Source organism: Rana temporaria, chromosome 13, assembly GCF_905171775.1.
Source record: "Rana temporaria chromosome 13, aRanTem1.1, whole genome shotgun sequence".
Lineage (NCBI taxonomy): Eukaryota > Metazoa > Chordata > Amphibia > Anura > Ranidae > Rana > Rana temporaria.
In genome coordinates this window covers 114,948,514-114,962,562 of record NC_053501.1, presented here as the reverse complement: position 1 = coordinate 114,962,562, position 14,049 = coordinate 114,948,514, and the positions used below count along the sequence as shown (strand labels likewise).

General features: G+C 48.3%; 1 protein-coding gene across 5 annotated transcripts in view; it reads right to left on the bottom strand.

Annotated features, from left to right (window-relative positions):
* Positions 1-14,049, bottom strand: part of LOC120921080 (bcl-2/adenovirus E1B 19 kDa-interacting protein 2-like protein) — a 39,368-nt gene that overhangs the window by 15,786 nt on the left and 9,533 nt on the right. For all 5 annotated transcript variants that reach the window (XM_040333720.1, XM_040333718.1, XM_040333719.1 and 2 more), the window contains exon 2: positions 708-812. In XM_040333720.1, the coding sequence (XP_040189654.1) occupies positions 708-812 (105 nt within the window). The remainder of the gene's footprint in view (positions 1-707; positions 813-14,049) is intronic.

Sequence of the window (14,049 nt, the reverse complement as noted above, 5' to 3'; positions counted from 1 at the left end):
GCAAAAATGTAAAATTACAAAATGATACAATTGCATTCTATCGGGCGCGTATCTACAAAGCGGGGAAAATCAGGCCTGGGCAGATCGGTGAATGGCTATTGTGACTCGGAACTTACCACCTCCACGCTCAGAACTTCCCACCTCCGCGCTCAGAACTTCCCACCTCCACGCTCAGAACCACCCACCTCCACGCTCAGAACCTCCCACCTCCACGCTCAGAACCTCCCACCTCCACGCTCAGAACCTCCCACCTCCACCCTCAGAACCTCCCACCTCCACCCTCAGAACCTCCCACCTCCACCCTCAGAACCACCGACCTCCAACCTCAGAACTACCGACCTCCAACCTCAGAACTACCGACCTCCAACCTCAGAACTACCGACCTCCAACCTCAGAACTACGACCTCCAACCTCAGAACTACGACCTCCAACCTCAGAACTACGACCTCCAACCTCAGAACTACGACCTCCAACCTCAGAACTACGACCTCCAACCTCAGAACTACGACCTCCAACCTCAGAACTACGACCTCCAACCTCAGAACTACGACCTCCAACCTCAGAACTACGACCTCCAACCTCAGAACTACGACCTCCAAGCTCAGAATTTTTTTTTATTTTTATTTTTTTTATTTTTTTTTATGATGGCCTTAGGGCTCTTCCATAGGCCACACTTTACACACCGATTGTTTTGTTTCTTTCCATACCTGGGAAACTCCTCGTCCTGCCACTCCTCTTTCAGCTCCATGTCATCGATACTCTGCCGGCCACCACGGGAGGGCGCTGTGTTCTGACCCCCCAAGTCCTTAGAGCTGAAGTGAGAACACAAGATCAGGTTACTATGGGGGACCTATTAAAAGGGTTCACATATTTTTATTTTGATTATTAAAGAAGGAGGAGCCTCAAAGTAACCCAGCGCTTTACCCATACAGAGCAATGCAACAGCTTCACTTATATCTGTCCTCCGGCATTCCCTTCGGTCTTTACCGGCTCCTCTCCTGGACTGAAATTATTATTATTATTATTATTATTATTATTATTATTATTATTATTATTATTATTCAGGATTTATATAGCGCCAACAGTTTGCGCAGCGCTTTACATCAGGGAAGACAGTACAGTCACAATACAAATCAATACAAGGGGGGTCCGAGGGCCCTGCTTGTCAGAGCTTACAATCTAGAAGATGGCTTACGTTCATTTCACTGTACACTGCGAGCTTCTCACAGGGTGCATTAGAAGCTGCAGCAAGTCAGATAGAGCCCCGCCTCATTTCCTGTCTGACCTGACGTCCAGCATTGGAGCATGAATCAGTGAATCAAGAAAATACTGCATTATGGCCACTAGATGGCGCTGCCGGCCGTATAAATACCGCTATATATCGGCGTATACCGCGCACTTTTTTGCCCTGAAAATCAGGGCAAAATCGTGGGTGCGCTGTATACGTCGATACCCGCTTTCCCGCGCCGAGTTTTGAATACTGCGCCGACATATACCAAGCGCAGTACACTCGGGTATAGTCGGGCAGTCTCGGCTCCTTCCGCGCTCACGTCCTGGACGTACAGGACGTCAGCGCGATAGTAGCCGAGCCTGCCCGGTATATGTCGGCGCAGTATTCAAAACTCGGCGCGGGAAACGAGCGGGGAGGACGCGAAGACGCCGCAGAAGGACGCCGAACCCGACGAAGAGGACACCCGAAGCCGCAGAAGGACGCCGGACCCGACGAAGAGGACACCCGAAGCCGCAGACGAACGCCGGACCCGACGAGGCCGCCGATGGACGCCGCGCAAGACACCAAAACTGTAAGTAGAAAAAAAAACTTTTTTTCCACAGGATTCGGGGCAACTTTAGGGGTGCGCGGTATACGCGGGAGCGCGTTATACCGCGGTAAATACTGTAATCACCAGCGCAATCTAGTGGTCGGAATACAGTAGTTTCCTGACTTACTTATATTTTGTATGAAGAATAATTTTCGACCTGAAAAAAAAAAAAATTAGCTTGGAAACGTTTGACTTTGTCGCAGTTCGCTCAGAACGGATGTACATGCAGCTTTGCCCGATAACTAGTTCTAAAAATTCAAAAAAGTGTGACAGTGCAAAAAGCTGCAAACTGGCCTGGGCAGGAAGGAAGGGGGGGGGGGGTAAAAGTGTCCAGTATTGAAGTGGTTAACCGACATCATTGAATGCATTCCTACAGAATAAATCTCCTGCTATTAAATTGCCGGTGAGTAAGTCGTTATAGACAGTCGAAGGATGAGCTCAGGGATTTTATTGGTGGAGAGGACCCGATTGAAGCCTCATTATTCGTCATTAATGACCAACCCGCCCATGAGATCTTCAGACCGCCGTCACAGCGGCCAGTTAATGACGGACAGAAAAATAACTGTACGAGGACGCACACATACACACGTTTTTTTAAGCAGCAGACGAACGATTAGTAGAAGAAGTTAGGATGACAAAATCTGGTTTATGGTCTCGTACACACACGGCGTCGTTAAATACTCAATAAATGAATATTCCCAGTCCCAGAGCAGAGGCGGCTCTAGGCTTTGTGAGGCCTTAGGCAAAAAAAACTTAACATGGGGCCCCACTCACACCCATGATGGAAAAAATAATTCAAGGACAAGAGCCTCTTCCCCACAACCCTGGCCGGTAGTTGTGGGGGTCTGCCGACAGGGGGGCTTATCGGAATCTGGAATCTGGTGGCCCCCAGATCCTGCTCTTTAACCACTTCCCGCCCGGTCAATAGTCAATTGACGTCCGGGAAGTGGTTGTGAAATCTTAACTGGACGTCTATTGACGTCCTGCAGGATGACATGCCGGTGAGCGCCCGCGGGGGCGCGCAGCGATCGGTAATGCGGGGTGTCAGTCTGACAGTGACACCCATCATCTCCGATCTCGGTAAAGAGCCTCCGGCGGAGGCTCTTTACCACGTGATCAGCCGTGTCCAATCACAATGTAAACAGGAAAAGCCGTTGATTGGCTCTTCCTCACTCGCGTCCGACAGACGCGGGTTAGGGTGACCACATTTCCAAACTGCCATTCAGGGACACCCCCCCCTTCCCAAAAATCAGCTTGTGCTGGAACGAATCACGGCACAGTGATTGGACACAAGAGGCGGGATTTATTATTTTTCCAATCACAAGCAGGCATTCCCCGCCAGGGCAAGTACTGTCAGTGAGTAAAGCGGTGATGTGGCGCCCTTTTTTGGGGGCATCAGATTGGCCAGGGGGGGTGGCTGTGTCAGTTTCATTCCGGGACACTGTATTATCCTGGAATGAATGTGCCCACATGACAGTGCCCGGGACAGTCCTGCATTTTGCAGGTCTGTCCCGGGCAATCCGGGACATGTGGTCACCCTAACGCGAGTAGAGGAGAGCAGGCTCTCCTGACAGGGGGGGTTCGCGCTGATTGTTTATCAGCGCAGCCCCCCCTTAGATGCCAACACTGGACTACCAGGGAGTGCCCCCCGGTGCTCAATAGAGCACAAAAAAAACACCACCAATAAAAAAATTAACACAATCGATGCCAATCAGTGCCCACAAATGGGCACTGACTGGCAACATGGGCACTGGCTGAAATGATGCCCAGCAATGCCATCAGTGCCACCCCTCAGTGTCCATCAGTGCCACCCAGTGTCTATCAGTGCCACCTCTTAGTGCCCATCTATGCCCATCTGCGCCACCCATAAGTACCCATCAGTGCCACCCATAAGTGCCACCTATGAGTGCCCATCAGTGCAGCATACCAGCGCCGCCCATAAGTGCAGCATACCAGCGCCGCTTATCGGTGCCCATCAGTGCCACCTCATCGGTGCCCATCGGTGTCCATCAGTGCCACCTCATCGGTGCCCATCAGTGCCACCTCATCGGTGCCCATAATTGAAGAAAACTTATTTAAAAAAAAAAATGAACAGAAAAAAAATAAAAAACATTTTTTTTCTAAATTTTCGGTCTTCTTTTAGTTGTTGCGCAAAAAATAATGATGGTGATGTCACCTGGTGAACCCGCCCTCTTTGTGACGTCATTGACCGAGGGCATGCTGGGTCATTGACGCCACAAGGGGTGGTGTCACCGATATTCACTGGTTGTTAGGGACGTTGGCGGCCCCGCTCCCGAGTCAGGGCTTTTAACGCTGCCTGAGCACACCAGCGGCAAGGTCCCCCGTCCCCCAAAACTGGGGTAATGCATTGGGTAAGTTAGGCGGCCGTGAGGCCCCCTGCGAGTGCGAAGCCTTAGGTGACCGCCTAATTAAAGAGCCGCCTCTGCCCAGCAGGGACGCGGGGTGACGCTTGAGGAAGATACCGACTGAGAAGATTGGAATTTCTGAACATTTCACTATGAGGAGATCTCAATTTTTCACAAATAATCCCAATAAGCCGCCTAATATGTTTATTTGCCTCGATCATCAGCTCCACCTAGTGGCCTTAAGGTCGTATTCACCTGAAAATACCTCAATCAGGAAAAATACCCAAATGTTGGCCACTAGATGGAGCCGACGATCAATTCTGTGGATTATTTGTGACGTTTGAGATTTCCGCAATTTTCTAAAATAAATTGACCCCGTCGCTTCCAGTTATTGGACAAGATAGAGATAGAGATAGAGATAGAGATAGAGATAGAGATAGAGATAGAGATAGAGATAGAGATAGAGATTTTGGGCCATATTCTCATACATTTCAGGCGGCGGAACGTATGTACTTTACGTTACGCCGCCGCAAGTTTAAGTGGCAAGTGCCTGATTCCCAAACCACTTACCTGTAAACTTGCGGCGGCATCGCGTAAAGTCCACCCGCGTAAGCCATCCTAATTCAAATGATCCAGGCAGGGGGCGTGGATCATTTAAATTAGGCGCGTTCCCGCGCCGATCGTAATGCGCATGCTCCGTCGGGTAAATTACCCGACTTGCATTGCGCTAAATGACGTCTCACGGACGTCATTTGTTTTGACTGTAACGTAAATGGCGTCCAGCGCCATTCACGGACGACTTACGTAAACGACGTTTAATTTTGAAATTTCGACGCGGGATCGACGGCCATACTTAACATTGAGTACGCCACCTAGGGGGCATCTTTATCTTTATGCCGCGTATCGCTTACCGAAACGACGTTAAAACACTACGGCGGGCAAGCGTACGTTCGAGAATCGGTGTGACTAGTCATTTGCATATTCTACGCTGACCGCCACCTAGCGGTCAGCGTAAATATTGCAGCCTAAGATACAACGGCGCTAGCTGTCGTATCTTAGGCATGTTTAAGTGTATCTCAGTTTGAGAATACACTTAAACATAGGAAACGGACTTACGTAGGCGTATCTGTTGATACGCCTACGTAACTTGTTTGAGAATATGGCCCAGAGAGTTTTGTGTGATTTTATGTTGTAAAAAGTTTGGAACGTCCTCCACAGTTGATCAGACGGTGACATTAACGTGTGTCAGGCAAACAAAATGCAATCCAATTATTTTTATTACTGTATTAATGTGACAGATAGGTGAGGTAAGTCATCCTCTCTGTGAATTCATCTGTCCTGGAAACAGAAGTATTATATTCTGCATGTCCATGTGCCAAGACAGCCAGGAAACTAGCAATGTCAGCAAGGGGGGGGGGGGCAACATTGTCAGCAAAAGGGGGGGGGGGGCAGAATTGTCAGCAAAAGGGGGGGGGCATTGGAAGCAGAGGGGGCAACATTGGCAACAAGGGGGGGCAGCATTGGCAACAAGGGGGGGCAGCATTGTCAGCAAAAGGGGAGGGGCAGCATTGTCAGCAAAAGGGGAGGGGCAGCATTGTCGGCAACAACGGGGGGGCAACATTGGCAACAGGGGGGGGGGGGCAACATTGGCAACAGGGGGGGGGCAACATTGGCAACAGGGGGGGGGGCAACATTGGCAACAGGGGGGGGGGAACATTGGCAACAGGGGGGGGGGAACATTGTCAGCAAAAGGGAAGGGGCAGCATTGTCAGCAAAAGGGAAGGGGCAGCATTGTCAGCAAAAGGGAAGGGGCAGCATTGTCAGCAAAAGGGAAGGGGCAGCATAAGGGGGGCAGCATTGGCAGCAAAAGGGGGGCAGCATTGGGAAAAAGGAGGGCAGCATTGGCAGCAGGGGGGGCAACATTGTCAGCAAAGGGGAGGGGCAACATTGTCAGCATAGGGGAGGGGCAGCATTATCAGCAAAGGGGAGGGGCAGCATTATCAGCAAAGGGGAAAAGGGGGGGCAGCATTGGCAACAAGGGGGGGCAACATTGGCAACAAGGGGGGGGCAACATTGGCAACAAGGGGGGGGGCAACATTGGCAACAAGGGGGGGGCAACATTGGCAACAAGGGGGGGGGAACATTGGCAACAAGGGGGGGGCAACATTGGCAACAAGGGGGGGGCAACATTGGCAACAAGGGGGGGGGGGCAACATTGGCAACAGGGGGGGGCAACATTGGCAACAGGGGGGGGGCAACATTGGCAACAGGGGGGGGGCAACATTGGCAACAGGGGGGGGCAACATTGGCAACAGGGGGGGGCAACATTGTCAGCAAAAGGGAAGGGGCAGCATAAGGGGGGCAGCATTGGCAGCAAAAGGGGGGCAGCATTGGCAGCAGGGGGGGCAACATTGTCAGCAAAGGGGAGGGGCAGCATTGTCAGCAAAGGGGAGGGGCAGCATTGGCAGCAAGGGGAGCAGAATTGGGAAAAAGGGGGGGCAACATTGGCAACAAGGGGGGGGGCAACATTGGCAACAAGGGGGGGGGGGACATTGGCAACAAGGGGGGGGCAACATTGGCAACAAGGGGGGGGCAACATTGGCAACAAGGGGGGGGGCAACATTGGCAACAAGGGGGGGGGCAACATTGGCAACAAGGGGGGGGGGAACATTGGCAACAAGGGGGGGGGCAACATTGGCAACAAGGGGGGGGCAACATTGGCAACAAGGGGGGGGGCAACATTGGCAACAAGGGGGGGGCAACATTGGCAACAAGGGGGGGGGCAACATTGGCAACAAGGGGGGGGCAACATTGGCAACAAGGGGGGGGGGAACATTGGCAACAAGGGGGGGGGGAACATTGGCAACAAGGGGGGGGCAACATTGGCAACAAGGGGGGGGCAACATTGGCAACAAGGGGGGGGCAACATTGGCAACAAGGGGGGGGCAACATTGGCAACAGGGGGGGGCAACATTGGCAACAAGTGGGGGGCAACATTGGCAACAAGGGGGGGCAACATAGGCAACAAGGGGGGGGGCAACAAGGGGGGGGGCAACATTGGCAACAAGGGGAGGGGCAGCAGTGTCAGCAAAGGGGGGCAGCATTGTCAGCAAAGGAGGGGGCAACATTGTCAGCAAAGGGGAGGGGCAGCATTTTCAGCAAAAGGGGAGGGGCAGCATTGTCAGCAAAGGGGGGGGCAACATTGTCAGCAAAGGGGAGGGGCAGCATTGTCAGCAAAGGGGGGGCAACATTGTCAGCAAAGGGGAGGGGCAGCATTTTCAGCAAAAGGGGAGGGGCAGCATTGTCAGCAAAGGGGGGGCAACATTGTCAGCAAAGGGGAGGGGCAGCATTTTCAGCAAAAGGGGAGGGGCAGCACTGTCGGCCAACATATTTCTCATTTCCCAGATCCCTGTACAGAACACACACAGGAAGATGAAGAGACGGCGGCGGTGAGATCATCCACACAAGTCTCTGCCGGCAATTACAGTCCTGTCCCGGCAGGTGTGGTGAAATACGACACCGACAGAAGATACCGCCTGTGTGTAAATACAAGGATGAGACCCCACCCCTTACCTGGAAATGTTTATAAAGCAATTACTACCTTGTTACAATTCAATGTATGTAAACCCCAACAATGGACTTCTCTTATTGGCTCCCTTGTGGTCGACTAAACCTCACCGCCAGCCTTGCACAGGTGTACCGGCTCCTCCTCCTGGACTGAAAACGGCTTCCTCCGATTTCACCGCACACTGTGAGCTTCTCACCATGTGCATTAGAAGCTGCAGCAAGTCAGATAAGAGCCTCATTTCCTGGCAGGAGGACATCCAGCATCATCTAGCCCTTTCCTCCCCAGCCTGACTGTGCCTGGGCCCGCCCCCTTTCATTCACTGCCAAAATCACTGCCGCTGTCACTACTCAAGGAAGGCCCCCCGCCCCCGATTCTTACAGTAAACACATTGAGCCCAGGGCAACCGCCCCTCCTGCCCCCCCCTGCCTGTCAGCCTTGCAGCACAAGGAAGACCCCCCGCCCCCGATTCTTACAGTAAACACATTGAGCCCAGGGCAACTGTCCCTCCTGCCCCCCCTACCTGTCAATGTATTTAGATATTTGCATATCCCCCCCCCCCCCAACCCACCACTTTCTTTAATTCGATTTCCGTTCTTTCAAATCATGGAGGGCGGTCTGCATGCAAATGGCCCACCCACCTCTCCAGACTGACATCCAACCATCAAGGAGTTTTGTTATGTGCATAACTCCTCCCACTGCTTGCATCAGGGCCTGAGGGCTCTTGAGAGGAGTACTGAGGCTCCAATGTTCTCAAAAAGCCATGTACAGCCGCTCCCACCGGTCATGATCTACAGGCATTGCATAGAGAAGCACAGAGACCCAGTGATGAGTTGTAAGAGGATATATCCAAGCAAAATGAACAACCTCCTGCGCTCAAGGTGGATGTTCCAGCAATGGAGGACCTTAGGTCTTCGACAACTTGAAGCTGGGCAAGACTTTTCAGCCCCCTGAGGAAGCCCTAAAAGAATAAAAACAGAGGGTGCACCAGCAGCGGCGGCTGGTGCATAATATTTTGAGGGGGGGAAGCAGCAAACTAAAACCAAACCCTAAGTCCCTGTCCCTAAGACTCTAATTGGCTTCAAGCTGGGCAAGACTTTTCAGCCCCCTGAGGAAGCCCTAAAAGAATAAAAACAGAGGGTGCACCAGCAGTGGCGGCTGGTGCATAATATTTTGAGGGGGGGGGGCAGCAAACTAACACCAAACCCCAAGTCCCTGTCCCTAAGCACTGTGCCCGAGCCCACCCACTTGTGTGACCAATAGCGAAATAATATTCGCTATTGTATTCCTGATTCTCTTTCTGGCCAATCAGGAAGCAGTTCCTGTGAACCGATTGACCAGAAAGAGAATCAGGAAGACAATAGCGAATATTATTCCGCTATTGGTCACACAAGTGGGTGGGCTCGGGGCGTAGTGCTCTGCGCCCCGAGCCCACCCTTTTTTTAAGCCAATTAGAGCCTCAGGCTCCAATCATGTGCTAAAAAAAAACAACTAACTATTGGAATTTATGCGTCCGGTGCCCTGCATGTAAATTAGGGGCCGGGCACATGGATTAGAGGGGGCGCCCACGTATGGACGGGCCGCCACTGTGCACCAGCCTTGCACATTACCTTAAAAACGATTTTTTATCAAAGAAATGAAGCAGACGTGTTCACAAAACAACTCATCAATATCCACAGCGACCAACTCGTGCATCTTGGAACACTGCGCCCATCCCAGCTAGACATGTGCGGTTTGTTTTGTTCTGAATTAAAATTCGGATGAATTTTTGTTATTCGAAAATTCGGATGTATCCGAATTTCCGAATTAGACTAGTATCGGATTTAAACGAATACGAAATAACGAAATTTGAATAGTATTCGAATTTGAATAGTTTCCAAATTCGAAAACTTTTTTCGATTCAAATAGTTTTCCAATTTGAAAAAAAAATTGAATTCGAATAGTTTTCCAATTTCCGAAGAGAAATAAAATAGAATAGAAAATAAAGGAATAAAATAGAAAAAAATATATTTCTATTCCTTTATTTTCTATTTTATTCTTTTTTGAAATTCGAAAACTATTCAAAATTTGAAAGCTTTTTCGAATTCAAAAACCTTTCGAATTCCATAACTATTCGAAAATGATTCGAAAACCAATAAACTAAACGAATCCCGAAAAAAAATTAAATGAATTTAACTAAACAAATTTATGAAAATAACGAATTAAAAGGAAACTAAACAAATTTTTTCCGTTCTGCACATGTCTAATCCCAGCGTAGGGAACGGTCGACGCGTTTCGAGGGTAGGTACTCTATTTTTGTCAGGTCATGAAAATAAAAAAATAAATATTTTATTTAAAAATAAAGCTTTTCAGCTTTTTAAATCTTTACTTCATATCCCAGAGACACAACAGGGAATGAGGAGAGATCTCTTCAGTGTGCGGAAAACTCTCCTCTTATGCCCTGTACACACTTGAATGGAATGCAAGACAGCTTGAATGGAATTCCGACAAAAAAAAAATTCCATCGGATTTTATCCCATCGGAAATTCCGATCGTGTGTACAGGGCATAAGAGGAGAGTTTTCCGCACATTGAAGAGATCTCTCCTCATTCCCTGTTGTGTCTCTGGGATATGAAGTAAAGATTTAAAAAGCTGAAAAGCTTTATTTTTAAATAATTTTTTTTGTTTTCACGACATGAAAAAGAAGAGAGTAACCTACCCTCGAAACGCGTCAGCATTCCCTACGCTGGGATTAGACATGCGCAGAACGGAAACATTTGTTTAGTTTCCTTATTTACGTAAATTAGTTTCATTTGTTTTCGGGATTCGTTTCGTTTGATCGAATCGATTTGAAAAGTTTTCACATCAATTTCGAATAGTTTTCTAATTCAAATAGTTTCCAAAAAGAATAAAAATAGAATAGAAAATAAATGGAATAGAAATATTTATTTTTTTCTATTTTTCTATTATTTTTGTTTCTATTTGAAAAGTTTTCGCATCAATTTCGAATAGTTATCGAATTCGAAAAGCTTTCAAAATTTGAATAGTTTGAGTTCAAATCGTTTTCCAAATTTCCAAAAAGAATAAAATGGAATAGAAAATAAATGGAATGGAAATATTATTTTTTTCTATTTTTCTATTTTTTTTTTCTATATTCGATTTGAAAAGTTTTCGCATCAATTTCGAATAGTTATCGAATTCGAAAGGTTTTCGAACGGTTTTAGAATTCGAAAAGCTTTCAAATTTGAATAGTTTTCGAATTCAAAAGAGTTTTCCAAATTTCCAAAAAGAATAAAATAGAATAGAAAATCAAATGAAATAGAATTTTTTTTTTTTTTCTATTTTATTCCTTTATTTTCGATTCTATTTGATTTCTCTTTGGAAATTGGAAACCCATTTGAATTCAAAAGTTTTTTATCAAGTTGGAAAACTATTCGAACGCAAAAAGTTTTCGAATTTGGAAACTATTCAAATTTCGAACAAGTATTCGAAAACTGTTCGAATTTCGTTATTTCGGATTCGTTCAAATTCGGCGCCATTACGATTCGGATACATCCTAATTTCCAAAAATAACGAAAATTCGTTGCTTAGAAAAACAACAAAATTTCTAGGAGGAAACAGAATGGGGACAAGTCTACAGATTACAGAACAACGTAAAATAATAATCCCGAAATGTTTACAAAATATCCAGAAATGTGTTTTATAAATACAAAGTAATACTGAACCGTGTCATTATCTTTAAATAAGAGACAGCCGATCAGCCCGCGTCCATGCCCACAGGTGCGGCCATACTCCTGCCGCGATCTCCGTGCCCGCGGGACTCGATGTCCGCTGGTGTCCCGCGATCGTGTCACGAAGCTGCAGAACAGGGAGATGCCTATGTAAACAAGGCATCTCCCTGTTCTGCCTAGTGACAGGACAGCGATCTACTTCTCCCTGTCATCGGGAGCAGTGATCAGTGTCGTGTCTCTGGAAGCCCCGCCCCCACACAGTTAGAATCACTCCCTAGGACACACTTAACCCCTTCCTAGCCCCCTAGTGGATAACCCCTTCCCTGCCCGTCACATTTACACAGTAATCAGTGCATTTTTATAGCACTGATCGCTGTATAAATGTGAATAGTCCCAAAATAGCGTTTTTTTTTTTTTTTTTTTTAAATCGCTGATCGCCGCCATTACTAGTAAAAAATAAATAAATAATAATAATAAAAATGCCATAAAACTATCCCCTATTTTGTAGACGCTATAACTTTTGCGCACACCATTTAATAAACGCTTATTGCGATTTTTTTCACCAAAAATAGGTAGAAGAATACGTATCGGCCTAAACTGAGGAAAAAAAATGTTTTTTTATATATTTTCTGGGGATATTTATTATAGCAAAAAGTAAAAAAAAATATTGCTTTTTTTTCCAAATTGTCGCTCTATTTTTGTTAATAGCGCAAAAAATAAAAAAACGCAGAGGTGATCAAATACCACCAAAAGAAATTTGTGGAAAAAAAAAAAAAAAAGGATGTCAATTTTGTTTGGGAGCCACGTCTCACGACCGCGCAATTGTCAGTTAAAGCTGCGCAGTGCCGAATCGCAAAAAGTGCTCTGGTCAGGAAGGGGGTCATTTCTTCTGGGGGGGTTAGGTGTTTAAATTATCCATGGCCACCGCTGTAGCCACCCCCCTATTCAGGCGTCTAGCCCCTTTTCGGAAATTCCAGTGGCGGCGGGCGTTTTTTTGAAGCACCAGATTAGAGCCATAGGCTCTAATGGGCTTCAAAAAAGGAGGCCTCGGAGCGCAGAGCATTGCGCTCGCAGTCCACCCAACTGTGTTAGAAAAGAGAATGGATATTCGCTTTCCTAACACTGAACCGCCTCTCAGCCAATCGGGAGGTCTGATACCCGTCACCTGATTGGCTGAAGGCACAGGCGCTCTGATTGGACGGCTAGCAGAAGGAAGAAGAGACAAATGGAGGAAACAGGAGCCTGACCCGCTGCTCACCGCCGTCACCCGCTGCCTGATCCCCCACCAAGATAAGGGTAAGTGCCGGGCAGTCAGCGGGCAGGACACAGTGGCTGCATTTGACGGGCACAAGTGGTGGCATTTGACGGGCACAGTAGCTGCATATGGTGGGCACAGTGGTGGAATTTGACGGGGCACAGTGGAGGCATTTGATGTTTTTTTCTGTATATTTTAGTTTGTTGGCCCGACCTCTAATCTACATGCAGGGCGGCGGGCGCATGGATTCCAATGGGGTTTTTTGTTTCTTTCAAAGCACATGGTTAGAGCCTCAAGCTCTAATTGGCTTCAAAAAGGGTGGGCTTGGGGCGCAGAGCACTGCGCCCCGAACCCATCCACCTCTGGGACAAGAGCAAATTAATATTTGCTAACGTCTTCCTGTTTCTCCTCCCGGACAATCAAGAAGCGAGTTCTGAGACCAGATTGGCCGGGAGTCCTAAATCCTGATTGGCCGGGAGGAAAAGCGACTGTTGGAACTCGGGAGGATACGCAGGGTGGAAGCCGCTAAAGCCACGACTTGGATGGGGTAATTGCGGGGGCTGGTGGGGCAGCATGGTGGGCGACGGGCGAGCAATGCGGCGATCGAGCACCGGGGGGAGCGATCAATTGATGTTTGGTTGGCTGGCTGTGGGGGGGTGGCTGCCTCCCCAAGATAATTGAGCACCAGCTGCCACTGGTTTACACATATGCAGGTACAACCCACCGCTCCTGTGTTTTTGTTAATTTATGTGTGGCACACACAGGGCTGCTGTTAGAAAAAAATCATGGGGCCCTATACAGCCTACCTGACAGCCCCCCCCCCCCCTTCCTGGCCGAATGTGACCGAGAAAATAGATTTATTTGTTTCTTATTGAGGCTTTCCTGCTCATTCACACAGTTAACTATGCTTATTATGAATGAACACAGTAAGTAATTGGTACTGAACGCTCACTGTGTTCAATCAGAAAAGGAAGGGGCCAGTAAATTACATATTTACCAACCCCTTCATCTACTCTCTATCGTAAAACAACCCCAATGTGTGCCCATAGTAGCTGCTGGTGGGAGAGGAGGGAAGCCAGAAGTGCTGCAGGGGAAAGGGGCAAACGGGGTGGCCCAGGCAGCAGATGGAAGGGACACATATACTAGGACTAGGAAGAGAAGCTGGCAGCGCTGCAGGGGGAGGGAGAAGAGGAACGGTGGCTGCAATAAGTACAGTTGGCCCTCCTGCTTAGTAGGTTCCCAGCCCCCCTTTTGAACGGATGGGGCCCGGGCCCAGTACAGAAGGGCATGGCAAGAACTTACCATATGTTGTGACGAGATTCAGCGCACGTGC